Source organism: Falco peregrinus, chromosome 8 (genome assembly GCF_023634155.1).
Source record: "Falco peregrinus isolate bFalPer1 chromosome 8, bFalPer1.pri, whole genome shotgun sequence".
In the NCBI taxonomy this organism is placed as follows: domain Eukaryota; kingdom Metazoa; phylum Chordata; class Aves; order Falconiformes; family Falconidae; genus Falco; species Falco peregrinus.
The window spans coordinates 16,449,402-16,477,383 of NC_073728.1; the positions used below are offsets into that span (position 1 = coordinate 16,449,402).

The 27,982-nt window shown below is 42.1% G+C and overlaps 1 protein-coding gene and 2 pseudogenes across 2 annotated transcripts; all 3 read right to left on the minus strand.

The window, feature by feature from the left end:
- Window positions 1-1,634: 1,634 nt before the first annotated feature.
- Window positions 1,635-5,286, minus strand: LOC101916763 (gamma-crystallin B-like; annotated as a pseudogene).
- A 4,857-nt stretch (window positions 5,287-10,143) lies between these two features.
- Window positions 10,144-11,636, minus strand: LOC101916592 (gamma-crystallin B-like; annotated as a pseudogene).
- A 3,760-nt stretch (window positions 11,637-15,396) lies between these two features.
- On the minus strand, window positions 15,397-27,910 carry C8H2orf80 (chromosome 8 C2orf80 homolog). 2 transcript variants are annotated; one of them, XM_005237061.3, is made up of 9 exons: window positions 27,719-27,910; window positions 26,991-27,067; window positions 26,054-26,135; window positions 25,448-25,530; window positions 25,219-25,306; window positions 24,710-24,787; window positions 19,070-19,157; window positions 18,372-18,490; window positions 15,399-17,674 (listed from the first exon to the last, which is right to left on the minus strand). In XM_005237061.3, the coding sequence occupies exons 3-9, from the start codon at window positions 26,054-26,056 to the stop codon at window positions 17,654-17,656; spliced, it is 480 nt and encodes a 159-aa protein (XP_005237118.3). In that variant the 5' UTR covers window positions 26,057-26,135; window positions 26,991-27,067; window positions 27,719-27,910; the 3' UTR covers window positions 15,399-17,653. The 2 variants fall into 2 exon arrangements, with proteins under 2 accessions (XP_055669161.1, XP_005237118.3); XM_055813186.1 differs by having other exon boundaries at window positions 15,397-18,490.
- Window positions 27,911-27,982: the final 72 nt, after the last annotated feature.

Below are 27,982 nucleotides of genomic sequence, written 5' to 3' on the forward strand. Positions count from 1 at the left end.
GAATGTTCTTGTGTAGGATACATCTTAAAGACTCTTCCAGACTAAATATATAGTATGTGCTTATGTGCTTTGGTCAGCCTAGATTCTTACGAGTTCTAACAGCCAGTTAAGATTCGTGGGTGGGTGTTCAGGCTTAGAACTGCCCCTCTCTTTTGCTGTCATTCAGGTTAGCTATGTTAGCACTAGCATGTGTGGACTCATGCTACAGCTGTTTTTGTTTTGCAGGCTCAAAGATGCCAGTTGCTGCTGCACAAGACTGCATGGCAAAAGTGTTCTGCTTCTTCCACCAAACTGACATTTCATTCCAAGTTAGCCATTCATTTACTGTCCACCATGTTATTGCCAGTGACCAGTAAAGTTACCATACTTGCACTTCAAGTCATTCTGCTTTAGTTAAGAAGTTGTTTAATAAATGATTTCATTATGTTGCAGTGCTCAGCAGATCTGGATCTGCAGCATGGCTCGTGAAAGCAATCAGTGTGTCAGGGAAAAAAACAACCACGTGGCAGCAACCAAGGTTTAAGGATGTGTAGGTGTTGGTGGTCTCTGGTGATCTGTCTGAACTTTGTTCCCTCTCAGCTGACAGGGTAAGGTTGTCCTGTGAATGCCTGCTATAGCAACTTGGGGCCTAACTCTTCTTGGTTCCGTGAAGAGTGCAAATGAAGGGAAATAACTAAAGGAAAATGGGCTTAGGAAAGCACCAGCTGCTGCTAGAGATGGGATTCTTCCAAAATGTTAGCACTGTGGCCTCTCGGATGTTAGGTGTTGGCTGCAGCACAGTGCCTGCTTCTAAGTAGGATGTGAAACCAAGGCTGTACCTTTCCCTGTGCTCTTGTGAATCCTCCAGGGATCCTGCTAGCCGAACTCCTGACACAGAAATGGTATGGAGACCTGAATGATGGCTAGTGTTGTAAAACTTGAAAGCAGAATTTTAAAGATCCTACAGTGTTGTATAAACAGCATGCTGTTAAAGTATGTGTGAGACTTGTGGGGGCCCACTTGCACACAAAACCGGTTGTAGACTTTCTAACATAATGGGTCTCTCTTCTGGTTTCTAACCCCAGACTCTAGGGAAAGTGGCTACTTCTCTGTGCTGTGGAGGGTCAACATGAGTTCAAGTCTACAAGTGTGAGGTCCTGGCTAAACAAAAGAGCATAGTGTAGGCCCTGAGCTGGAAATAGGAGCGATGCAATCCTGTGCAGAATTTGGGACTTAATGCCAAATGGCAGCGGGAACTATTAGGCACCAAGGCTGTTTTTCCATCATGAAGTGAATAAGCAACTGAAAGATTTATTTTGATACCTATAGCACTACAAAGTCATTGACAAAAGTAGTTCTTATTAATAAACATGGTAAATAAATGTTTTGCTCTGTCTTAAGTCATCTTGTGTCACAGCTGCAGGCTTGGTATGCAGTACCTCCATGATGATACTGTGGTTGAGAACTTGCCAATCTATTCACAGGAGAACTATTTATAAGAAGGACATTGCTTTTATGAGACCATTCATGATGTAAGGTACACCCTGTAATAAATTCAAGCACAGATTTGGTCCCATGGATTCAGTCATAGGTGGATTTTTGGTTTTTCATTGTCATAAATGAATATTGTATTTTATTTTTTCCTCTAAGGTCTGAAATAATATTTTTCTTCAAAGAGGCTATTTTTAAATTGATCTGAGACTGCAGATTAGAATTCAACTTGGCAATTTAGATGCAGGTTTTCTGTGAGCTTGTGTGTTACCAGCTCATCTCCACTGACTTCAGGAGAATTACTCCTACCGGCAAGCACAGTCTTTGAAGCCCACTGTAGTCAAGACACTTTCTGATTCAGCCTTTTATTTAAAGCCCAGCCAAGCACTGCAAGAAAAGGAAGCGTAATCCATGTAGGCTCTGAAACTCCTTGGCCTTAATAAAGTACTAATGGCACTGCTTATTGACGTATAGCTTGGGAAAGTGCTGGTTAGGAAATATCCACATTGGTTGGAAGTTTCCAACTTTGGCAGTCATGGAACCTGAGTCAGTGAATCATCGGTACTCACCAGGCCTCAGGAGGTACTGTGGTCCTCAGAAGTGCAGCTGTTCATAGAAAACCCAGCTTTCTTCAAGTGTGTTACAAGACTGGATGTCCCTGTAGTGAAAGTCAACCTGGAGAGAAGAGCAGTTACCTATGAACTCCAATATTCTGCCTCCAAAGTAATTCCTATTATAGATCTGTAGCTGGCTGAGGTCCTGGGGCAGTGAAAGCAAATCCAGACACAGATGCACAGGATGCCTGGTGGCAGTTCTAGGTGACTGCAGCTTGCTAGATGAATACTGATGCTGGCAACACAACAGTGAATAGCCACTAGTATGTGCAGAAAAGTCAGTTTAACAGTAATAAATCTGAGTCCTAATTTAAAGCAGCGGTGCTGTGAGTCCTTTCTGTTCCAGTGAGAGTAGAACTGCAGTTGCTTTGAAAGCGTTGCAGTACGGTAGGAAGCAGAAGCAGGGTCTAGTCAAGATCACTACACTTAAACTGTACATGCAGGTAAGAAATAAGCTCAGTGATATACCTGGATTGCCACAGCAGTCACATGCCCTCGGTGTTCCTAGGTGTTGATGTGATAACTGGATAAGGCTCTGGCTGGGACAGAGGGAAGCTTTTCCTGGTCCTATTTTTGTTGCATGGCTTTAGGTGGGCAGGTTTTTTTGTTTTTCATTTACTAAGATAATAAACTGCTTCAAGACTGATTCTGACTCTTATATCTAGCACAGCAAAGATTTGATGTTGAAAAAATACTTTCTGCTCTTATGTCAATGCTCAATACAGTTTTTGCAGGTGCTCAAGTGCAGTTGTATAGACACAAGAGTACTGCTGCTGTGCAAAACCAACATCTTACTCTGTTTAAAAAAAAAAAACCAAAACCACCCCAACAACACTTTAGTATCTACGTCTGTGCAATCAAACTTTCTGCACAGTCTTGTTCTGAATCTGCAAAGCATGCATAAATGTGTCCTAATTCTAGGAATTTTTTTCTACCTCCATATTAATTCTTAGTTTCTCTGCTCCTCAGATACTTCCCATCAGTCCATCCTGTTCTCACCCTTCTCATCTGACTTCTTTCCCGTTACAGCTTGAAAGGACACAAGAATGTGCACTAGTTTTCAGCACTTGGACCCAGAACTTGGCTTAGCTCAGCAAAGCCTAGAACTGTGTCACTGGAGAGAAAAAAAAAACAAAACAAAAACGAAAACCAACCCAAAAAAACAAACAAACACAAATTGCAAGCTGTATTATCCTATGTAGTTGGAATCTATCTGAAAACTTGCTGTGATTTTCTATGTAGCTTCTACTGGACAGGAAAACTGTGAATTATAGATAAAGCTTACAACACGGATGAACTTTTCATGAATATTGGAGGGACATTTTCCACTCTTAAGGCTATTCTTGGGCCAAATCTCAAATCCTTAGCCTTATGTGTGAGTATTGAAATCTTTCACATCTTGGCAACCTCTCGCCTCTTAGTAAAACTCTTTCAGGGAATTAATCTGGGAGAGAGAAACGTAGATCTATTCTGGGCTGGAGTATTCAGAAAAAACCCCAATCTATCATGAATCAAATATGCCTTCATTTGCAGCTCAAATACATGGTGGTGGCTCTACAATAGGATGCGTCAGGTTGCCTCTGTAGTAGTGTAGTCCCCAACTTTGTCTACCTTGAAAGAAGAGCATTGACTGGGACATAGGAGATGTGGTTTTGTTGTCAGCTCTGTACTGAACTTACTAGTTTAGATCATGTATAGCCAGAGCGGTTTTAGAAGATTGGTGAAGTGCTTATATATATATATAAACTAACAGGTAAACATACTATTAAAATAAAAATTAATATAATAACCTTCCCACCCACCCCCAAGTACTAACCAACCATTTGTTTGGCTAAGAATCCCAATTGACTTACCTACCTCTTTGGGAGTCTAAACCCCATTAGGTGATTCTAATATAGGCAGTAACATACATGGAGACAATATGGAAAACTTACAGCTGTGATGATACAACAAGACCTAATGGAGTCACTGAAGCCAGTCCAGTGCTGGGAGTCAGGATATTCTCCCTTCCTCAGGAGGTACTGATAGCCTATATAGTTGGGATATTCATAGACCATCCAGCAGCCAGTTTCCACCTTGAGAGAGTTGCAGCAGTTGAGATAGGCACGCAGGTCTGGCTGGTCTGTGATGGCTTCACAGGAGCAGCCCTCGAAGACTCTGTTGTCAAAGAAAGTGATCTGCAATAAAACAAAAGTAACCTCAGTCACACTGGAAAGTGAAAGCTGGCTTTGTTTTGCCTAGATTGCACAAAGCCATCTGAAGACTGCAGGAGTCCATAGGGACACTTCTACCAGGCCCAAAGACTAGCAAAGCCCTTATCCTCTTTCTATAGGATGCACAACTGGTGTTGTCATATCTCTAGTACTACAAATGACTGTGGTAGTGGTGGATGTCCCTTTGGGACTCTGTGAATTGGGGTGCAACTTTCATTGTGACGTCATGCTGGAAATAGCCTCTCAGCAGCTTCATGACAAATTTTTGGGAGCGTTTGGAGAAAGTGAAACTCAAATTGCTCTGTGACTGAAAGCTCCAGGGACAACTTCTGTGTATCACACAACCTTTCAACTTTGTGCCTATCTCCTGCACCCCGTCCTGGCCTCCTAGAAATCTTCTGCAATGTAGAATACAGGTGAAGGAAGGAATAATTTTCCTAGATGTGAACAGTGCTGAAGCTTTCACCTCTCTTGCTGACGAAGGAGCAACACAAGACTGTTGTGTCTAACCCAGGTTAATAATTGAGCACTCTAGGTCCCGTTGGGCAGCTATATCTTAGCAGCGGTAAAATCATTAGATTCACACTTAAATTCAGTGGCATTGTTTGGCAATATTTACTACATTTGCTTGGAATAGAGTACTTCAACTGTTATATTCCCGTGCATCTTACAAGTCTAAGAATATATAAACTTTAGATCTCTTTCAGTAGCTGACAAACTCAAAGGGAAACTAGCCAGACAGAAAAAATAAAATCAAAATATTTTTATGTGTAAATGTTTTAGCATTTGAAAGCTTGCAAGCAAACTACAAGGCTTTCTTTAGGAAACTTACCAAAGAGCTAGATAATAAAATCACTCTAGGTTTACCCTCTGCTAATTTGTTGGTAGACCAACAAACTGTTTGCAAACATACTTGCCTACAGAGAGCTATGCATGCCCTAGGTTGTTTGTCAGTGCTCCAGTCGCTCAGCTGTTCTTACCTTTGCCATTTTTGCCAGGGTTTAGCTGTGAAAGCTCAGCATGCAGGAGGAGTGAGCAGTACTTTATATAGAATGCACAGTGCCGCATCCACAGGAACAGGATAAAAAATATTTTTTTGCTCAGTAAAGAGAATGAATTTTTTTCCTCTCCCCCTCTCCAGGTCATTCTCTAAACAAAAGTAATAACAGTAGTTTGTGGGGTACCAACTTTATTATTACTGTGAGTAAGCAGAGGAACAGAGTCAAGGGTAGGTCAAGCAATATTTCTGTTATTTTACTGATGGAACATGTTCAAGTGGAAGTGCTGGAAATGCTGCAGCAGAATTGTTTCCTGTCACTTCATTTTTAATCTCTCTCAGTTCCCTGATTATATGAGCCAAAGTTTTTTTAATGCATATGGTTTCCCAGTGATGGCACTATAAAATGGTTTTCACAGTATGCTAATAAAAACTGTCCTGATTTTCAAGAGCCTTCAGACCAGGTATTGCTGCCTGTTTCCTTTAATAGTAAGAGTACGTGTATGAGTGAGAAAATGGTGCAATCAAAAATGTTTACATACATCCAGGCTTTACTGCTGAAATTCTGTATTAATGTAGTGCAAAGTTCAAGAGACTAGAAGTTGAAGGATGGATATGCCTTGTTAAAGACAGAGGAGAGCCTTTTCAAATCTGCACAGAGGATTGTTTCACTTGAGAGATGTGCATATTTTTGGAGCTTAGATATGAGTCATTGAAGCAAATACAACAGCGTAATAATTTCTACAGCTGAAGAAACTTTAATTGCAGTTGAACATAAAGTTGTTTAGGAAGAACATTGTTAAGTTTTCAGTCTGATCTGATTAATCACAAGAGGCACTCAGAACGGCTCATTCTGCACCCTTGCTTGATATGGTGTAGTGTAATTCTCAGTCAATTGATTTATTGCAGGAGTCTTTAGAAGTCTGGGCAATAGGCAGCCTCAAAGTGGATTTATTGGAAGTACAGGCTGAAGCTCATGTATTCTGGGCTATTTAGGTAAAGTTATTTTGCTGATGATCATCTTCGGGTTCTAGCAGGAACTTTTTTTCTCAGTTTGTCTCATTTGAGTAATGGGATGTAACCTGAGTAAAAGTTCTACCAGTGCTACATCAGGCCTTTTAAGTATTTTCTGTTCAGTCTAGTATTTAGAAGGCCTAAGTACAAACTAATGTTAAAATATCAAGGAAATGTTATCTATTTGAAATAAAAAAAAATAATAAAAAATATATATAAAAATCCAAGACTGTTTTTCAAAGGAAAAAGATAAACAGCACAGTTTTTACTTATTCTTCTGGAGTGTTAAACATTTCTCTGTAACTTCCCCCTGCCCACCCCAAGGGACCATTCCCTTCTTTCCTGCTTGCATTCCTTTTCTTCCACACCCACCTCTGAACTAACCTTCACAAAACACTGTCACCTGTAGTGTCACATTTTCATGTTTCCTGCTTATACCGCATGGAGCAATAGTGGATCGTTTTGTCTCACTGGCTTCTTGTTCAACCAAAATGCTACATATTTGTGCATTATTGCAGGTGTCTTTCACTGTAAGTCTTGTGTGGTGGTTTCATGAAGCTACGAAGTTTCATGGGCAAATCTTTAGCGGGCCTGTTTTTACACAGCTGTAGTTGTGCTTCTAACGGGTGTTGTAAATAGTATCACTCCTGTTAGCCTCTCTCAGAGGTTCTTCCTCAGTGAGGAAATTGTAGCCTTAAATACTGAAAGCGGACTGAGGGAAGGGTATGACTTTAAGTCTAGTAGTTGCTTCTAAATACCTCCATGCTTTCTTTGGATCAAAAATAACTTCTTCCTGATGGTTAATGCTAAGCAAATTGAATTCACCTACAGGAGCAACTTCTCTGTGCAGGCCTGTACTTGCATTTCTCAAAGATCTGTGACAGGCTTGGAAGTGTTACACTTTTCTTTGTTCTTTCTGTGATCATGCTTGCTTTGTGGAGCATCCCATATGGTCCTTCACAGTGCCCGTGGGCACTTGGCTTGGTGATGAAGTTTGGAACTTGAGAGACCAGAGTAGGGGCAGTGATGTGTGAATTCCTCATTGTAGCTACAGATGTAGAGCCGCCATCACGGGTCAGCCCAGCAGCCCAGCTAGCCAAGTAACTTGGCAGCAACTGCAACCATGAGTATGCACCAAGGGAAGCAAATACAGATGATACTTCTTTCAAACTTCAAGACCTCAAGTACTTCTAGCTCAAGAGGCTTCCTGAGCAGGACGTTACTTCTCACTGGTTAATTGCCCCTCCATGAATTTATCTTCCAAGTACTGATCCAGCTTCTCCTTGAATCCTGTAGACTTGCTGCTCCCAGGACTCTATGCCACAGATGGGCTGCTCACTGCAGGAAGGGCTGTGAATTGATCTTAAACTCGGGAGCTAAAATATCTTGTTAGCCAAATGGTATCCATGACCTGAGGAGTCTGGTTATTTACATCTGTTCCAACCGCCCTCAACTAGTGTGCTGTTATGACAGCTGCTTTTACATGGAGTTTGACTGCTGTTGCATCCCAGAAAAACTCAAGTGTAGGGATAATCTGAAAATAGCAGTGTTTGTGCAGAGAAACATATCGTGCATGCCAGAAACTGTAATGCCTGCTACCAACCATAAAGCAAGCTACAGGAAACTAGAAGACATTAGTGAAAACTTTGGTGCTCTCTGTGAATTTGTAGTGTTTCTTTTCTTTGGCACCTTTGTTCTTAATGTCTGCTTAACATTTTCTGAGCATTTGCAAACAAAAGCAAGTAAAAACTCTCAGTGCTCCTTGAAAACTATGAATTGCCACCATTCCTGTCTCAGGTGGAGAAATCTGGAGAAGGTGTAGCCATACCTAAACTCTAGGACACAGCAGAGTCAAGAATCCAGACATCCTAACTATCTCTCTGATCACTGAATAGTACATTTCTGTTCGTTCTTGCCTTGACCAAAGGAATGCCGGCATGTAGCCTACACATCACTTTGTAGCCGTATTTCCCACTTGCACTAATTGAACTGGATACTTTGTTGGAATACATAGGCATATGTTAATTGCTCTCTGGGGAGATGGTCTGGTTTTTATTTTATTCTTGCTGAAAGCAAATGAAGTATTTTTGTTCCCTGTTCTAAGCAAGGAAATAGATACTGTGCTTGAACTGCTGCATTATTTTGCAAACCCATGTTAGCATGCTAACCTAAGCACGCTAACACACATATTGCTTATATGTGCGCTTTCTATAAATGTACAATATTAGACACTTGTGAACAAGAGGAAACAGGCTTTTTCAGACCTCTGCCTTGAGAGCTGAATTGTTCATGTTTCATTTCTCTCTGGCTGAAGCATGATGTTCTTATGTACACCAGCCATTTGCAGCAGCTGAACAGCCTTTTTTGTGCTGTAAAGGACATGCAGAAGGGCAGAGATAGTGTCCCATGTACAAAAGAAAGGACAATAATGGTGAAGAATATTTCTATTTTCCTCTCTAGTGTTGTCAGGGAAAGACTGGTGAGGATCACTAACAAGCTATTACTGGTGGGTCATGTGAGAATGAAATAATGGCTAAATGAGATCTCTGACATTAGCAAGTAGAGCTGTAAGTTTTAAGCAGTCTACCTCACTGCTGTAGAAGTTGCTTGGCTTTATTCAAGGACTCCATTATCAGAATGTTTACTAGGCAAAACAAAATCAAAGCCTACAATTCAAAGCCCAGATGAAATGATTTTAAATTAAGCCTGTACTAGTTGAGGTTGCAGAGTGTTCCAGTCGTTCTGGGCTCTCTATACTGCTTTCTCTTTCCAAAGGTCTCCAGCACCTTGCTGAATAGCAGCAGTATATTTGCCTAACTGCCTGAAAAAAAAAATCTAGACACTACTAACTAAATGAGAAGAGGAATGTTAAGATGTGAAATCTCTTAACTGTGTTTTATTGTATTTTATTATGGCTCTCATTCATTATTGCACAGAGTACCTGCTGACACAGGATTCAGTGATGATTTGTAGGCATATACATTATTATTTCAATGATAGTCAATCCTGCAATAGACTTTTTCCAGCACAACAAGATGTTGTCCTGTTTCTGCTCCACACTGGTATGCTTACTTAATTCTTTTTGCATGCAGAATAGCCTGGTAATTGAGGCATTTGGCTCAATCTCCTGCTGCAGCAGATCAGTGAAGTTCTGTAGTTAGTAAAGGCAGGGTGGTTGACAGCAGCTAAACAACTAGTTCATGAAGTACAAGTTCACTAAAACTTGCTGTATAAAGGTGATGTGATTAAAGGATCTGGAAAAATTCTTTCTGGAGGTATCAGCTGGGATAAGACTGAAAAGCTTTGCTGGACTGGTGGTAGCATGGAAGCAGCTTGTTTGTGTGAAGAATTTGATGCCAAATACAGCATTCACCTTGTTCTGAGGTCCTCTGTATCTTTCTGTCCTTTTCCTCCTCAGTTAGTACTTCATTGGATATAGCTATTAATGGGACTTACTTTTCTGTTCCACAGTACATGATTAAAACTGAACTGTTAAAAGTTCAACTGCATATTGTTAACCCTTTAAGTATAGAGCTGGAAGCTACTCCTAGATCAAAACTTGTAAAACTGGAAAAACTCAGATGAAAGAATCAGACCTTCCCCAACACACTAGGGTTAGCAATATGCAGTTATATTTAAATTATCATGTACTGTGGAACAGCTGGATAACTGTGAATATTTTTCAAAGCATTCCCCCTCTCCCCCTGAAATGTGAGAGAAATCGGATTTCCCTCTGGACTGCACAACTTTAATTTCTTTTTAGTACTGAAGGAAGATTTGTTTGAATGCGGATTTTGTAATGCATTCATGGTTTATTTAACATGGGAGCAATAACTCAGTACAAGTCAACCAGCCTGTGCAAAGAGACAATTTTGGCATTTACTGCCCCCAGTCAAGGAATCTTCTGTATTCTCTGGGTTTCAGCAAATACTATTAGCCCCTGAATTTGAGCATTTCATACAAGATCCAAGAGCCACCTAAAACACTGAGGGAGCAGATCTTGGGAAGATGGATATAGCCTGGACTGATGGGCAATCATAAATAAGCTCCAACATTTGGCCTTGGAGCTCCTCTTTTTCATAGAGCTGAATCTTGTGGGAAACAGAATTCTGTAGTGGCAAACACAGTAAAAATGTAGGAAAGACATAAGTTTAACTGATTCTGACATTATGGAACAAGACAGACATACAGAAAAAGGGGTATTTGCCTTTACATGCTAATACATGCATTTCTGAGAAATTGTGTTCTATTCTAGAGATTCACTCTTTTGAAGGTAATAGAGGAGGCTCAATTTTTACCCACATGGAGGAACTCAGATGTGCCAGTAAATGGCTATGATCACATGTGTAGCAGAAGTAAATGGAGAATGCTTTATGATTTAAAGAAATGGGATTTATAAGGACTCTATATTGTGACAATAGGAGAAAATGTATTCATGTGACTTTGAGATGATCTGTGGCACTTACTCGTGACCAGGCATGAATAATGTGGCCTTTTCAGAATTATGCTACTAAAAGACATTTACAACATTACTCTATATGCTCCCATCATACACTGGTGTGCAGGCAATCGCCATGTGCCAAACTCCTGGGGTATATGAAGCATGGGCACATGGAGTGTTCCTGCTGCTATGGCTTATACAGTATAGTATATCTTACTAACCAGAGAGGTATTTTAGCAAATATTAATTCTTTGTCTGATTTAACCAGCACAGTTTTTATGTTAGGAAAGCCGTACTCATTGCAAATCTGATTTAAGGTATTCTTGTGTCATTGAATTGTAACACAGTATGGTCATGAGCAAGTTGCACGCACCAGCCCACAGCAGAACTTTATATCAGCTGGCCCTGCTAGCCCTTCCCTGTGCAATGTAGAAACATTCTTGACCTAGAAATAGTCACTCAGCTTTCTTTTAGCATCTCCAAGTTATGCACAGGCCTAGAAATAGCACTGATATTAAACAGATTATTTCCTTCATCATCAGTGAAACTCTTCATTGCCTTAGTGATCTTTGCCTATCTCTCAAGTTGCTTGGTATAACTGTATTCTTAAAGGATAAACTATACTCAGTTTCTTAAACTGTGATACATTGCCAAGAACTCACTCACAGGATTACATGGCAAGACCTGATGAAGTTGCAGAGACTGAGCCATTTCTGGAAGTCAGGATAGTCTCCCCTTTTTAAGAAGTACTGGTGTCCTGAGTAAGTGTGGTTCTCATAAATCATCCAGCTGCCTTTTTCCACCTGGATGGAATTGCATGATTTTACATAGAACCACAGGTCAAGGTGGTCACTGCTACTTTCATAGTAGTGGCCCCAGGAGCTCATCTTCATTAAAAAATGATCTGCAATATAAACATCTGCAAAGACTCATAGTCCATCTCAGTGTCTGTGTCAGAGCAGGGTACTGATGTACCTTTCCCATTTTTGGCAGTTTGCTGAGGTGAAGGCTGAAAGCTGTGAGCAAACACTGTGGTTGCTTTTATATACCATAGTCCTAACGCTGCATCTGCAAAAAGTAACACAAAAAGGCCCTTTCTAAGTTGCAGGGAGATCTCGTGTTTTGTCTTTATTGTAGTTATGGTATTTATTGCATTTACCATGTAGGACTCTTTATTTTTCTGGGGTTTCGGCTGCATTTGCTGATGCTATGTGCAAGTGAATTAGTGTGTAACTGTGTACTACGCTTTCAGCTGGTATCAACTGTCCATGTGGTGTACCTGACCCAAAGGGAGATGTGTGTATAAGAATGGTTCTTTACAGAACCTGCTTTGCCTGAAAGCTAATGAACTCAGCAGACCTGAGCAGTTTGTGGTGTAGGCCTGTTCCTCTCCTTCCCCGCTCTGTCTCGAATACCTCTTGCCTAAGCTTGTCCCTTAGTAATCTTTCCTTTTGAGAGAGCAGATGAACTTTGCATCAATTTCAGTATTTTGTTACCCGCTTTATCCTGAAAACAGGAAAAGTCTCCATCTCACATGGCATTAGTTTTTGCCTACTAATCCCTTCTATTGTGTACAGCTTTTAACACAGGTGTGTGAGGAGGAAATAGTGATTGCAAGTTGCAGTCCTTTTGTGTTGTGTCGTTAACTGCTGCATTCCTGAAGTCTAAAAAGATTAAAATCAAGTAGTTCTTACTAGATGTTTACCAGTGTATTTGAATTACTGGCTAACATCATAAATCAGTTGGTTCAATTTTTTCCCCTTTGAAAGTCTGTTTCAAAAATTCAAAGGCAGCAAGCTGCATTAAACTTAAGTTGCTGTTTATCTGGAACCAGGAAGGATTGCTGTTTAATGCTAAAGCACAGTGCTTTAACACTGAAGCACAGCTAGCAGGTTACAGAAAACTATATTCCTCTGTTTGGGAACTTTTCCTTTGTCGTATTTTTTCTTGTTTGGTGCAGGACTGGAACAAACCTTTACTTATTCTATCCTGATTATAATTTTCTTGCACCTAAATCTTAGACTCTTAAAAACAAATGGCTTCATGGAATATGCAAAGCTGGTTATATAAGTGTCTTATATCACCAGTAGGTGAGGCTTCAGATCAAAAGAAACTACTGCACTCCAAAAACAAATTTATAATCTTATGTATTTGGGGAAAGTCATTCAAGCATGTAAAGACCTTGTTGACATGATTCATCAGTTAACTTGGCATGCAGATGCACACCTTTGTAGATCTACTTTTTTTGTAGATTTAAAAGAGCTCTGTTTGCAACTACATATTCCCCACTTCCAGTGGAACAAATGACTGTTTGTGGCTGTAAGTAGGGAGAGCAGGGCAAGGTTTGGGAGACTTAGTGGAGCACAGCTTTGCTTACAAGGTTCCAGGCCAAAGAAAAGGGCTTTCAGTGCTGTAACAAGAAAGGAAAGAGGAAGACAAGAGTGTATTCTGGGGAAACAGATGGGGGAATAGGAAACCTCCACCATCACATCCTTCCATCACAAATCACTTCACTGATGTTTTTTTTAACTGTATCCTTATTAAATGACAGGGAATAATGTACACTCACCATTTCCACATAGGTTTGATACCTTCCTGTCCTCTTCAGTATATTCAGCCCTATTCTTCCAGGCTTTCTGGGTTACCTCAAACCACATGCCTTCATCCTGTTGGATTTCCTTGTCGTGATGTTTGCTTGACTGTTGTACTTGACTTGATGTATTGTTGCTGTTACTGTAAGTACACTGTTCAGGGCTTGATATTTGCCTGCTGGCTGGTTGGGTTGCTGACCTGGACTCAATGGAACTGGGAACAGGCAGTGTGAGCATGCAGGAAATACTTAATACAGAGAGTTAGTGCAAAGTTGTTACAGCACTTTAATGTCACATCTGACTCTATCTCAAAGTGTAACCCCTTGTGTATAGAATGATTTAGGTTGGAGAAGACCCTTAAGATTGAGTCCAACCATGTTGCAAACTGCTGGGTAGGTCCTTGGGATGATGCATGATATAGAGAAACAGTTACTGCTACATGGATTGCACATGAGGTCTTTGAAGAATGGATGTTAATGCAAGTCCCCATTAAGTCTAGCCCTGGGTGTCTTTGGCAATCACACAACATACTTACTTCACATAAATTAACTATGTGTTTAGCACTGGCAATGGGAATATCTGTGTGCAAGTACCTGGTAGATCACTTCCGTAACAGCACCTGCCCTGGTGATGATCTGTGCAGAATTTGGCAGTTGGTGTTGTCTCTGACTCTGCTTTGCTGCAAGTGAACTCCTTTTTGGAGCCAGTCCAGGTGAGTTCCTGTTTTGAGCGTCTCTAACTATTCTTAGGTACCGAAAGTGCAGCAGAGATGCTGGATCTTCCACCATGACTCCCCTCATGGAGCCAGCATCCTTTACATTGTTTTAGAGAGACTGATTAAAACTGAATTTCTCATTGCTTTGGCTCTGGTATTTGTTCTTGCTTCTGGCTGCCTCTTGAAGATGTATAGTCCTATGCACTTAATACGTTAGATTCCACCCTGACAAAATTGATTCTTTCCAGAACAGATTTGTTACATTTTTGTCCTACAGATCAACGAATCTCTCACGCAAAATGGGTATTTTGCCATTCCAAGATGGATGCTAGATGTTTCCACCTGACATTCGACTAGGAAAAAGCTCTTCACCAAAATGAGTGAGAATTTTCAGGAATAGCTAGAGAATCAGTAGTGACAAGTCAGAAGTCAGGATTACTGTAGCAGAAATGAGGGGGAAATTGGGGTTTGCTTGCATGGGCAGTGCTCTAGTAACTCTGGCTATGGTCTCAAGACTGACTTACAAGCTTGTGTGGGGCAACTTAAGTTAGCAGCTTTGGTCCTGCAGGCAGTATGCCTGTGCCTCAGCTGCTGGGTTGTTCACAGCCAAGAGTGTTATCTGAAACCACCTGATTTCAGTGTCAGAATCTGGGCTGTGAATTGTAGCACCAAGTTGCCACCATGAGTTCTGCTACTGGAGTCAGTCTCTGGGATGCAATGGGCAGCTTTTAAATTGCCGAAGGGAAAGTGGATGATGCCCTGTTCAGTTCCGCACTTGCTGGACAAGGCCTCTGTACCATAATTTCAGGTACTTAGAAAGAACAGACCCTTAGAAAGAACTTTCCCACTGCGGATAGTATTGCAGTGCAGTGGTAGGCACCAACTGCATGCATGTAACAACTGGTGCTAAGTGTGCACAGATGATCAGAGGTCTCTTCTGGGTCCTGTAGAACAAATTTGTGACTCTGAATCTCATCTGAGTTTTGAACTATGTCCATTGCTTCTTGCGTAGCTGAGAAAAGAGTTTGAAGTTGTCCTGGCTCATTGGTCTGGTCACAGCAAAGGCTTTTTTTATTTATTCAGGAGACAGTATAGCTCAGGAAAAGAGGAAATTTTGGTCAGGGTGACAGAAGGCTGTCATTCGCCAGTCCCACTGTGCACATATCTACAAGCACCTTTCAGTTCCCTGATTTTTGTTATCTGAAAATGTAACAGCAAACTGCCTGGTCTGCTGGGCTTGACTTTTGTGTGCAGACAGGCACCAGCCAGCCAACAGGGAAGGGAGTAGCAAAGGGGCAGGTACTTGCACTCTGAAAATTAAACACTTTTTATGCTTATTAGCATAGCGAGATTTCTGTTGCTTACTCCTCTTAATTCTACCAGACTTATCTATAAATCCAGGAAGTATTAGCCAATGTAAAGACCATGGCAGTACTCTAATAGCAAAGACAACACTGGAATAACACAGCTAATCATCTATTTGTTAGGGTCTTACTGGTTATTTTATTGCAGGTCAGCGAACAAAAATCAGTCATGAGGTGTTAATCTCTCTCTCTCTCTAGCTGTTTAATCTTAACCACCCCCTCACCATTGTTCTCCTACTAATGCGCTCAGCAGCAATATCCCCTCCTCCCCTCTTGTAATGACCTCATTTCAAAGTACAATTTCTCTCTGCTTTGGCTTTCAAGGGGTCAGACTGATGCTGTTTGAATTGGAATGAAATTTGCTTAGGTCCTGGCACTGGCTGCTGCCTACTGCTCTACTGAATTTGTTTGCAAGAACAGAAGCCTCTGTTTAGATGCTGATGGATGCTCTGAGCTCCAGAAATAAGCCTGTGCGGAATGTGACAGGGCAGACCTGTCCCAGCAGTGAAGACAGGCCACGGAGGAGAGGCTGGTAGGAACTGCTAAATGGGATTAGTGCCTTCCAGCAATCATGTTGCCGGCAGAGTGAGCTAACCAGGCCAAAACAGCCGATGCTGCAGAAATTCATGGCTACAGAGTAAGGGAGGCTGATGTTGCTGTTGATCTTAAGTCCCCTCTAGCCTTCTCATCTGAATCCCTTAGGCCTTGAATTGTGGCTCACATAGCTTGAAAGGCAAGTAGGAAAATGCACGGTGTGGCTGAGAAGCCCCACCAATATCAGCACAAAGACTCACCAGTTAATCTGTAATTTCTGAGTGTAGCACACTGCGGTTAGGTTTTTCCCCATGGACAGCTAAGAATTGAAAGGACATGTTTACAGCAACTCAACTACATTTTATTTTAGACTGATTTTTAACAGGAAATTTGTGATAAATTATGTTTAAAAAAAAAAAAAGCAAAGCTGTGAACCTGGTGAGCTGAAAGCAAGCTTTAAGTGAAGACTTTGAAAAGACCCTTTAAATGCCTGATTAAATTTAACCATTCCCAGGGTTTCTTGTGTAGTGCTATCTTTTGGCATCTCTGTAAGTAGGCTCAGTGACTGAGAATCAGCAGGCAGAAGAAGAAAAATGTGTTTGCTTCACAAATATTTATTGGTTTGCCCTTCAGCAGATATTTTGTGTTATAGTACAGGACCATTTCCGAGGCACAGGCTACAATATGCGACCATACATTGGATGGACGTCTAGCCCCTGGCTAGAAGTAGCTGGGAATCTTAATTTCTATCATTTTTATACGCAAAAAGCTCTAATAGAGTCTCCCTACCCTGCAGTTAGTGTAAAACACACCTGTCAGTAGTGAACACTTCTACTACCCCATTGAGCCTTGAAACTTCTATGGAATTAAGTAGAAACAGTCCTATAGAAACACCCCATGTTGTGTGCCCAGGCTTCCAGCCAGAGGAAGAGGGCTGTGGAAGGAGAACCATGTGCACCCAACTCTTATCTCAAGGCAGAGTTAGTACAAGGATCTGGGAAATAGGGAGTGTTCTTGGGCAGCACAGCATGGACATAATGCAGGCAAACAGTTAGAGACCCATACATGGGGAATGGAAGACAGGTAGGCTTCAGTGCTACACTGGCACGGCAGGTAGAGGCTTTTTCTTTAGCTGAGTGCTTTATGGAAATAAGACAGCAAGATGGTTAAAGGGGAGAGCTGAAGAAAATGCCATCATCCTGAAAGGCACAACCCTCATGTTACATGAAGGGAAGCTCATTCCTGCCCCACTCTGGATCATGTGTGGGAGTTGCACAGCACTGTGGACAAGGGGAAATGTGTACTCCCTGCTTCTGAAGTGCTGCATCTTCTCTTTGGCTCTGCATGGTGTGTTGAGAAGCAATGGGGATGCACTGGGAAAATGTAAGCTCCCAACACACTGGCAGAGAAGTGGGAGAGAGGTAGCTAAGGGAAGAGGAGGGAATGTCAGTCTTGGATACAAGGTATGAGGGGTGGGAAGGAAGGAATGACTGCTAAGATTTAAAAATAAACAAGCAAAAAACCACCCCCAAACACAAACCCCAAAACACAAGTCACAAATGTATTACCAAAGCTAAGGTAGAAGATACCAGCTCACCTACAGCTAAGTGAGGTACATGAAGTCTAGGTCTTTGTTACACCTTTGCTTCCTTTGCATTCCTTGCTTTTGAATCTGTTCCAGGCTCCTCTGGAGAGATTCTTTATTTTGCTTCTGTAGCTCCCTGCAGGATGCAAATGTTAATAAGCACAAGCACAGCATGCAGGGCTGAATCCATCAGGAGAGATGGGGACTGCATGGCAGATCAGATTCCCTCCTGCTGTGTGACATGTGATGCACATTGAACTCGGGGATGTGGGGGAGCCCCTTTATTTGGACAGATCCAGCCCTGCTGCTGGAATGTTTTCTTAGCTCTCCTGCTCAGTGGAGCTGCAGCAAACAATAGGCTTTGGCAAATCATGGACAAATAGAAAAGCAGAGCATAATTCACGTACATGCTAGGCTAATCTAACATTACTGGGTTCTTTATGGAGTCAGGTTTTTGTTAGTTTTTTTTAAACAATAGTCTTCAACTGGATTTTTTTAACCTAAAAGTGACAGTAGTGAATGTATTTTGCAGGGACAGTAGCCAGAAGAATGCCTTCCATGTGTATGTTGAGGATCACTAGAGCTGACTTTCCAGCTCATGAGTGACACCTCCTGCCAAGATATGATAGAGTTTCCATGAAAGTCCAGTTTAGGATTGACACTATGGTATAAATCAGTGCTACCATGAAACATCTCACACTAAAGCGTGCTGAGAAGGGCAGACAAGAAGGGCTTTGTGGGCTGTGGGTGGTCTGAGGTGCCACTGCAGCTGTGACATTCAGTGGTAGTTGCAAAAACAGTTTTACCGGCTTGTGTGCGTTCTTCAGACCTACTTTGTCAACCTGTTGCTTTCCTCTGGTCAGTGAATCCAGTTGCTTGCTGTCCTTTTTAGCTCTCCTTGCTGAACAAGTGTTGGTCTTTTGATATGCTGTGGCTGTCTGGTACTTGATGCCTTGGGAGGGAGAAAGAGCCTCGCATCATCTTGGGCTTATGGAGTACCACCAGGCTGATTTACAGACCTGCTGCATAGCATCAGTTGCAATACATGGTTGGAGGTAAGGGATCCCAGCTTCAAATTCTCTGATGCTCCTGAAGTTATTCTCATTTTTGCTGCACTTGGAGAAGAAGCAGGGAAGGAGGGGATGGCTCCTTCACAAGCCAGCAGCATAACTGACCTTTGCAAAAGTCATGGTATTAGTCCAAGCTTAAGAACAAATGATTGTCAGAATGAAGGGTGATTCTGCTAGAAATGTGGTCTTGTTGTTTACCTCAATTTGAGGAAAATGCTGCTTTTGCAACTGTCATGAACTTCAGGAGCCTGAGCGAGATGCTATTTCTAGGCTACCACAAGAAAATGCCTATGCCTCCCCCCCTGCAAGAGAATAGGCACAGACCAAACTTTACGCTATCCTTTCCATGTGCAGCTGTTGGAGCTCAGCAGGCTGCAACTTGGTGGCTTTGCTGAGCCAACAGCTGATGCCCCATGTTCCCCTGTCCTGGCCTTGGGTGAGTTAGGGTGAAATGTGCTCACTTTGCTTCCAGGTGTACTCTGCAGCTTCAGGGGCAGTCAGCATGGCAAATGGGTGCAGGGAGATCTTGAAAGGCTGAATCCAGTGCTCCTGGAAGGACAACAACTCATAGATTAGTATGTCTGCAGAAACCATGTGCCAAGCCAAATGGACATACTCTTTTGCGGTCAGCAGAAAGTAAAGTAACTGCTTCAGAGGTCCTGATGGATAAATGAGCACAGCTTTGCTGGCAGTTTTTGTCCTGGCTGCTTGGCCCACCCAGCTTCTTGAAGTTCCCATCCCTGCTGCCCAGATATTTCAATTCCCCACACAGCAGATGAACTACTGCATTTTATAGCCCTGTATGTACTGGTGCGGCTTGGGGACTGTGGTCTGCCATAACATCCTGGCATGCAGCCTGCAGCTGCTCAGCTGTTCACTTGGCAGCTCCTGAAATGTCTGGACAATGGTGTACAGAACTCTTAAAAGCAGCAGTCAGGATAGCAACAGTTAATGTCCACCTCAGGCTAGGATCTCCCTTCTCATGAATCAGAAATCTTCTGGATTCTAAATCCCACTAGGATGTGACTTAGGCTCCCTAAGTATCTATGTATCTTGGTAAAGCTAGTACTCAGTTTTCAAGGAGATCTAAGCTAAGGCTTCAGAAGCAATGGGGGATAACAGGAATCTCCACCATTTTACTTTGATGGGAGATGAGGGAGAACATAACAAAGTCTGAGATCCACAGAAACTGAATTTTGAGATGGGCTAGATTCCAGCTTTTGAATCTAGAACTCTTAGGGAGGTATAAGCTGTGCTCCAAGAGTTACTGTTAATGAAAACAGTAGATTTAACCTCTTAAACTGATTAGGGCTTTGCAAAATAAATTACCTTTAGTTTCCAGATTCAGCAAAGCATTTCCGTTCCTTTCTCATAGAGTGGGAATGATCTTAGGCCCATGATTAAAATTAAGTAACGTTGTTGGCTGAAACAGAAACTGGAGATCCTGATAACAATGTCTTATCTTCCTCTTCAGAAAATTTTGTAACTTTGCTACCTCATGACCATCAAGGAAGTACCCTTGAGTTCACTAGAGACAGGATCTAGCTAGGCAAGTGCACAGTAACATGAGACAAACAGAGAGACTTTTTCTGTTCTTTCTTTGTCTCTGCTTGCATAACATCAGAATATAAATCAAAAATATAAATAAAAAAAAAAACACTACCCCCCAGAAAAACCAAACCAAACCAAAAACCCAAGAACAACAAACAAACCAGCATGAGTAGCTGGAAAACTTCCAAGAAAACATCACTCCTCTGCAGTGTATGGTATGAACTCAAAATGGAGATTTCTAAAAATATTCTGGGTTGGAAATTCCTAGAGAAAAGGATTCCTGCCCATAAGAAGCATGATAGTAAAAAATACAGTGTAATGTTCACGGTAAAAGGAGGGAGAGCTGATCCACTGACTTATCCCAGCAGCAGAAAGGAAGACCTCTCCTAACACGTTGTGAAATGTCCCTACGTGACACATAGTGGCATTTCTAGTTCTTGACATGGGAAAATTAAACAGAGTGGTTATGGCCAAGGCTGCCCTGATGCATGAACTGTGAACTGGAGTGAGCGCTAGCCCCTTCTGGACACCAGGTGGCAGTAGGTCATTAATAGTATAGCTAAGCATGGACGGTAAAAAAAAAAATAAAATCAGAGCACCAGAAAACACTGTGAATTACATGTGAATCATCTATTATAGTCTAATTACAGTTCCACAGCAACTTTTAAAGGTTGTTTGGGAAACATCAATAAAGTCTGTGTTACTGAAAATAAAATCTATATATTCCAGCACAAATGCTCTTTCATTAAATAGCTGGGCCATACAGAATACTTTCTTGTGACTTGAGTCATAAATTAAAGATTATAATACCTCCTCAATTTTTTTAAGGGAAATTACACTTCTATGAAGGTAGGCTGCTAGAGAAACTTGACCTGGAGCAAGGCTCTTGTGAAGTACACTGTATCTCCTCAGATTTGCATAGCCTCCTTCCCCACTCCACATCAGAGATAATTAGAGCACACTGGTGGGAATGCTGCCCTGTAAAGTGCTATGCCAAAGGCTCAGGAGCTGGGTTACATCTTAGTGTGGCTACGAGTAGGTAAACTGCCCCTTTCTTGACTCTGCCTCGCACACTGTAAGGCAGAGGAGGAGGTGAATAGTTCACCTTTTTGCTCTGTTCAAAAAAAAGGAGGCTGGAGCTAGTTTGCCATTACTAATGGGGCAAAAAGGAAAAATTACTTGAGTTTAAAATGCAACATATTTTTAGAAGGCACAGCTATTATAGGATCCAAATGCATTATGCCTTTATATAATGGGAGATTCTTCCCACTTTATTGCTCATGGCACACCAGTCTAGGCAGTAGACTGGTGGGAGAAGGGGCCAATAGCTTATCATTGCTATGGCCAAAGCTTGGAATCACTGATACCACTGAACTGGTACTTCTTTGGTGGACACTCTCAGACCTGAAGGGCAGATGATGTCCAAAAGTGTGGGGTAGATTCTGCAAGGTGTGTGAGGCTAGCAGTGATGAAAGCCTTTTAAGATGTTTGGGAATGGGATACCATTTGAAGACGGCGGCTAAATGTAGGTATTGCTGTCAGGGCAGAGTAGGATTAAACAATTTTAATTGGTGAAACCTCTGCAGGCCAAGAAGGCTGGATTAAATATCTCCTTTTTGTCTACTGAAGGCTTTTTTTTTTTTTTTTTTTAAATCCATCTGGTTGATCAGTTATATGTGTCATCTGCATCCAGTTTTGCATGGACCAAACACACAGTTTCTTTTCCTGGTAGCCTGGGGATAATTTTTGGCAGAGGTTCAACAGAGGAACAGCACAACAGAGCCAAACAAGCCGCTTTTGCCTTTTGAAGAACAAAATCATCTCCCTGAAGGTCAGCTATTGAACACAAGGAGCTTTTATGTGCCTTTGCTTTCCCTGCCCTAGCACTTTGTTTGCTTGGGTTGGCAAAGTCCCACACCAGTGTGCAAATCAGAAAGGAACCATCTGTGGTCAGCCAGGCATTTAAGCCATAAAGAGGCACGCCAATAAAAAGCCTTAATAAACCTCTAAACCCATCATCCAAATCTTCTAGCATCCAACCGGTGACTTTTAGACTATAAAGATGGAGTAGGGATTTTAGAAGTAGCCCTTATGCTGCTCGAGGTTTCTGATCCCAGTGGTGGTGTAATGTATCAAGATTAAATACAGTACGCACCTTTCCTCCCCTGCCTAGTCCCAATTTCCCTTGTTTTTCATGGTTACATTCAGTCTGTCCCAATTCCTTCTGTGAGGTGATGGCTAGAAAAGGAGGTTGGGCTCATGTGAATGATTTCTGTCTGGCATTTCTCTGACTTCTTTCTTCTCCTTTGTGCTTTTTGCCCTGCAGGACATGGCATGGACGGGATGCCTCCTTCTAAAAGCATGTCCCTCTTAATAGCCACCGTGCCTACCTCCTTAGATGTGTCCTCATGTCTCCTTCCCTAGTAGCTGCTGCTCTTTCTTAAATGTATTTGAGTAGAGGTTCTATGTGCTCCTCTGGCTGAAGGTCTGGCTCATGCCTGGCTGCTTATATGGGTTTCTGAGCCAACTGGCACAGGGCAGTTCACAGCCTCCTCCCATATTGGTCACCACAATAGCCCTTGGTGTCTGAACTCTGACATTTATGCCTAACACAGAACCCATGTATGAACTTGCACGAAAGCTGTAAACCCTGCAATTTATGCCCAATACAAATAGAAAGGTGTTTGAACTGCCAATGCAGAAGTTGTCCTGATGTCTAAAACTGCTCAGGTGTTATAAGCTCCATAAGAGCTGATGGTCTTAGATAGATGGTTTCATTCCCAAAGAGCAGCGATGTGACTTGTCTGGAAGATCTTAAACACTATCAGATTCCTTTGCTTATGTAAATACGCTCTTGGCAATCTCAGATGAAGGTAAGCAGGAGTTACACACTCTGCTGCCTGTCTTGAGAGTTGACTAGACCCAAACAACTCTGGTGTATGGGCTGACAGCAGGCCATGTTGTCAGAGCACAGTGCCCAAGCAAACATAACCTCCTTCTTTCTGGAGGCTTTTTAACTGCAAATAATGACCCAGACTGTGGCATAGATTGACAAGGACAAAGATTAAATGATCTGCCCAAAGTCAGACAGTCTAATCTGCAAGCCAAGGTAACATTACCTCTTATCTCTGCAATAACTGAATTGTAAAACCTTGTGCAAGTTTTCTGTTACTATTGTATGATTTGGCACAAGGGTACTTCTAGACTCTATAGCTTCTTTTCCCTGGCGGTGCATAGGTAACACAGATAACCTTGCAGTCACAGAGTTGCTGGTTTGTTCTGTTTAATCTGTGTCCACCTTCCACAGGACTGCAATGCACTGCAAGTAAAAATGGTCTTAGCACTGTGCAAGAGTCAGTGCCCTGCTGAGAGCTGCCTTCTGTAAACACAGAACTGATTGTATGAACCTGCCCAAACACGACCCCAGATTAAGACCTGCAGTGCTGGCACACTCTGCTAAGCAGCATACAGTAGTTTATCAAAAAACATGGAGGCATGGAAGGAAGTCTCTGTCTTGCAGGGTTAAAGGTCTCTGGCCAAATGTCACATTTTTGGTTCCTCTGACAAATGCCTTATGTCAGACCTACAGCACACTTCCTTAGCTAGAAGATTTATCCATGTACAAGGCAGTAAGAATGGGTCAAGGAGACCATGAAGGATCTGCAGAGTCCACACAAAAGAGGAGGGCAGAAAAACTGTAGTGAAGAGGTGGGCTGTGCAAGGACAGTTTTACTTATTTATACAACTGCTTGCAGGGGTATACTGCCCAGCAAAGCAAAAGCTCCTCAGTGAGGCCAAGGAGTACAAGGCAGCACCAGAGGCCAGGAGCTAGCAAAGGTTATGTATTGTCTTCTGATGATTTCCGGTTTGAAACCTGAGTTAATTGGGGAAGAAGGCTGGGCACAGACAAAGTACATCTTTGGCAGCCGGATGACAATCTCAAAGAAAAGCACTAACTTCAGATAAGATTCACACCGTCATGCCTAGCTTGTGGTCTCAAATGCTACTTGAATGTTTATATTCTGCTGTAACAAGGAGATGCTGGAGTTTATTGTAGGATGTTGCCAGCTATCATCCACATGTCCTCAACCACTGCTGGTCTAGCAGTAGTGATTGCTTTCCATAGAATGAAGCCTCTTCCCTTATTAGTGTGGAATAGCTGGAATAAACAGTAGCTAAATAATAGACCCACACACAATACAATCTGCAAGCAATTAAGAAATGTGCTGTACTCTGCAGTTTTGACACACACCTTCAAGACTAGCAGCAGGAATGAAGTAACCCATGGATAACTACAACTGCATAAGGAGGCTTTACATGTCATTATGATGCTGAAAGGCCACCCACAAGGCTCTAAGCTGTAATGGCAGATGTGAGAAGGGAATAGTTCAGTAGTGTTTACTCTGAGTGAGAAGAGAAACAAATCCACATGTGGATCGCACTCTGAGAATGCCAGCCCAATGCATGACATGCTGGAACAGGCCATTGCAGGTAAGAGATCTTCCCTTAGACCCCTATTAAAGATGCTGAAACCCCAACAAGTGACTCACATTTGCAGAGCTCTGCCAGTGTGTTGCTGAGGGCCTCATGCTGTATATCTTAAAGATCTCTTCAATAGGAATGCTGTTCTGTGAAGACAGGTGAAGAGAGATGTTCACCTCTCAGAAGCAGTATTCTTTAAAGTGAATGTATGAAATCCCATTCATATCCCCTTCCTTTGATCTCTGAAATAGCTTTCACATGAACTCATAGTATTGTTTCATGCTGCTAGTACAAATCTATTGAGATCCGGTCCTGAGACTTGCTCACTGTTTTGCACTTGGGTGAGACAAGATAAGTAACCTACACACATGCACAGGACCACCTACTGAAACTGCCTGTTTTGTTTTCTAAGGCTGAGTACAACTTCATGGCTACCTGATAGAAATGAGACAGATTTGTTATATTTACACTGTTTGTGTACTGTGCTTTCAATGGACAAAGACATCCAGTGTACAGGGATTGTATCTAGACAGGTGCCATACAGTAAAAGGCATTGCTATTTTTCCTGCCCTCTTACCATTAATATTCCAGCATATGAAGATAGTATCATAGCTTCCCTCTCAATTCGGTTGGGATACATGTATCGGTTGCGAGCTGCAAAATTCCTGTACAGTGTTTTGAACAAGAAGATCATTAGTCTGGTGTTACGAATGCAAAAAGTATTTCTGGGCTTGATTCACTGCTGCTTTTACTCCATTTTCACACTGGTGTAACCCACTGCAATAGTAAGGCCTTGCAATACTCACCTTTTTTCTCTTGTCAGTGTAGTCTGAGCATCCAAGTCACTTAGCCACAGCAAAGCAACACTGAAGGCTAAGTTGTAATGGACCTGGAAAGACAGAAGAACCTTATGTGTTTTGTTTTGCTGTAATTGCTTGACTGAGGGATGACAGAAAGACCAGAGAAATACACAGAAACATGAGCCGGAACCTGGTATTGTCTCAACTACACTGGGTACCTCATCAGTTGTAAGACATTTGCTGAAGTTTGAGGGGTTTTAAACACAGATTTTAAACACACCCAGGAAGACTTTCTCAGCTTAGCTGAACAATGTTTTAAAGCAGACAGCTTTAGTTTGTGAAGAATTTCCTTGGGTTAGTTGACTTGCACTTTATCAAATGTTCTCTGTGGATGAGCCTTGTTTTGCTGAAAAATCAGCAAAAACTTGAATTATCTTGGATATGTTACACTGGAATGCTATTTGCAGCCAATCTCTTCAGATAGTCATTTCAGTAATGGGCTTCTATTGATCATTGTAGGAACAGGTTATTTAGCTGTACCAAACAGCCATCCTTCAGTTCTCAGTCGCCTGGCAGTTAAAGAGGATAGGAAGTAAGAAGTCTGGTGATTACCATGTCATCTAGAAAGGTGGACTGCCTTTGTCCTCTCGGATCAAATTCATTTTCTCATAGTCTGATGCCAACATAATCTCCCCTCAAAGCAAGAAAATAACTCCAAATTACAACTGGTTATAAGCAATCCAATGCACAAGAAATGCAACAAATGACTCTAAAGCTAGTGCAAGACCAGGGACAAATTTGCTATGATTCAGGGCTATGAATCTCCTGCCGGATTTCTCACAGACACTTCCTAAGTAGGAAAGCTGCTAGTTTTCTGCATCGCTGCTAATCTTAGCTTCCCTCAAACCACACTGCTGTGTTCCCCAATGGCTCCAAAATTTAGGAAGAAGTACAAATATGAATCAAGTATTTAAAGTCTGGGGACTCGCAGAAGGATTTCACTGTACAGCCAAGAGACTGAAAGAGGTGCTTCACTGGTGCTTGTTCTTCTCATTCAGGGGAGACCTGATTCTGCAGTCTTTCCTCAGACTAAGCACTACTGATCCATGCAAGCAGTCCTAGGGAAGATGGGCACAAGACTTGCATGGAATAGAGGAGACACTGCTTACAACCCCTAGGAGTTGTCTGCTGGGCACTCCTGCATCAAAGAGCATGAGACACTGCTGCATGAACTAGGAGACCACTTACAGACAGCAGCTGCAGTGGCTGCATGGCAAGAGAGGAACTCTGCACCTCCCTGGTCACTCCCACTGACACAGAGCAAGTTCTGGGCTTGTGACATCTCTACTGTCACATATGCAGTTAGGTCTCACACAGCAGACTGCATATAAGAAATTTAGAAGCATCTCAAAGGAAATCTGTGCATACTTTACAGCAAGAGAAGACTGAGGTTTTACAGTTGTCATCCAGCGAGGTTGTACAACCCTTTGCAATGAAAACAAGTCCATCTCAAATGCAATGAACGCGATTGTGGTCAGTTACTACTTACAGGAGTTTTCTAATCTCTTTCTTGAGGTGTTTTCTTTCCATTCTCTAGCTGTCACTGTAACATAAGCTCAATGGGATCTGGGAAAGAGAAAAGTGCATCCTGTCAAGTATCTCTGTCTGTGAGCGAATCTGAATCACAGATAAAGAGTATGGGACACTTGGAGACCCCTTACAAAAATCTGGCCAAAACCATTTCCCAGGTAGGATTACAACAGAAGCTGAGAAAAACCTAGTCAAGAAAGAGAAGACAACAAGCACAGTCCTGAAAGTGAGGGTAAGGAGTTGGTAATGGGAAATGGACAGAATGAATCCATTTAAGATGACCACCTATCTTGGCTGTCAGCTTGCAGGGTTGCTTGCATCCTCATCACAGTGATGTATATTCTCTCATATAATGCAATCTATTGGCCTGCTGCTGCTTCCCAGTTTCTTAGCACGTGGCTTGCACTCCGCATGGTGTGTGTATTAATCAGATATATGTGGTACAAGGAGGGGATGGACTGGGAAGAAGACAGGCTGGATGAGATAAAGTATCAACTGGCCTGACGGGACAAACAAAGAGAGAAGCCAGCACCTGGCCCACCAAGTTATTGTATTATCAAAGTGTATGCTTCACCCCTCTGGCCCATAAGACTCAAAGTAATGACATACCTAGTAAGCTCTCTGTGTTTCTGGATATTGTCCCCCTGTTCTCTCTCTCATACATGTATAGAAGAAATCATGCACTACCTGTGTCAGCTCTTGGAATAGGCCTCTTGGAATAGGGATCTGGGTTTGGAGCCTCTCTGACTTCAGGAGGAAATCCCTCTTGATGTTGCTGTTCCTTTCTTGCCTCTGCCACTCAGTTTGTGTGTCAGGGAAATTAGGCTACGGCTTATTGCAGGACTGCAGCTTTCTCCTGTTGCTTGGAAACAATGCTGCTGAGCTGAGAGAAATTAAAAGGGAAAAAAACAAAATCCACCACAGAGAAGAGATTAAACGTGCACCTTCAGG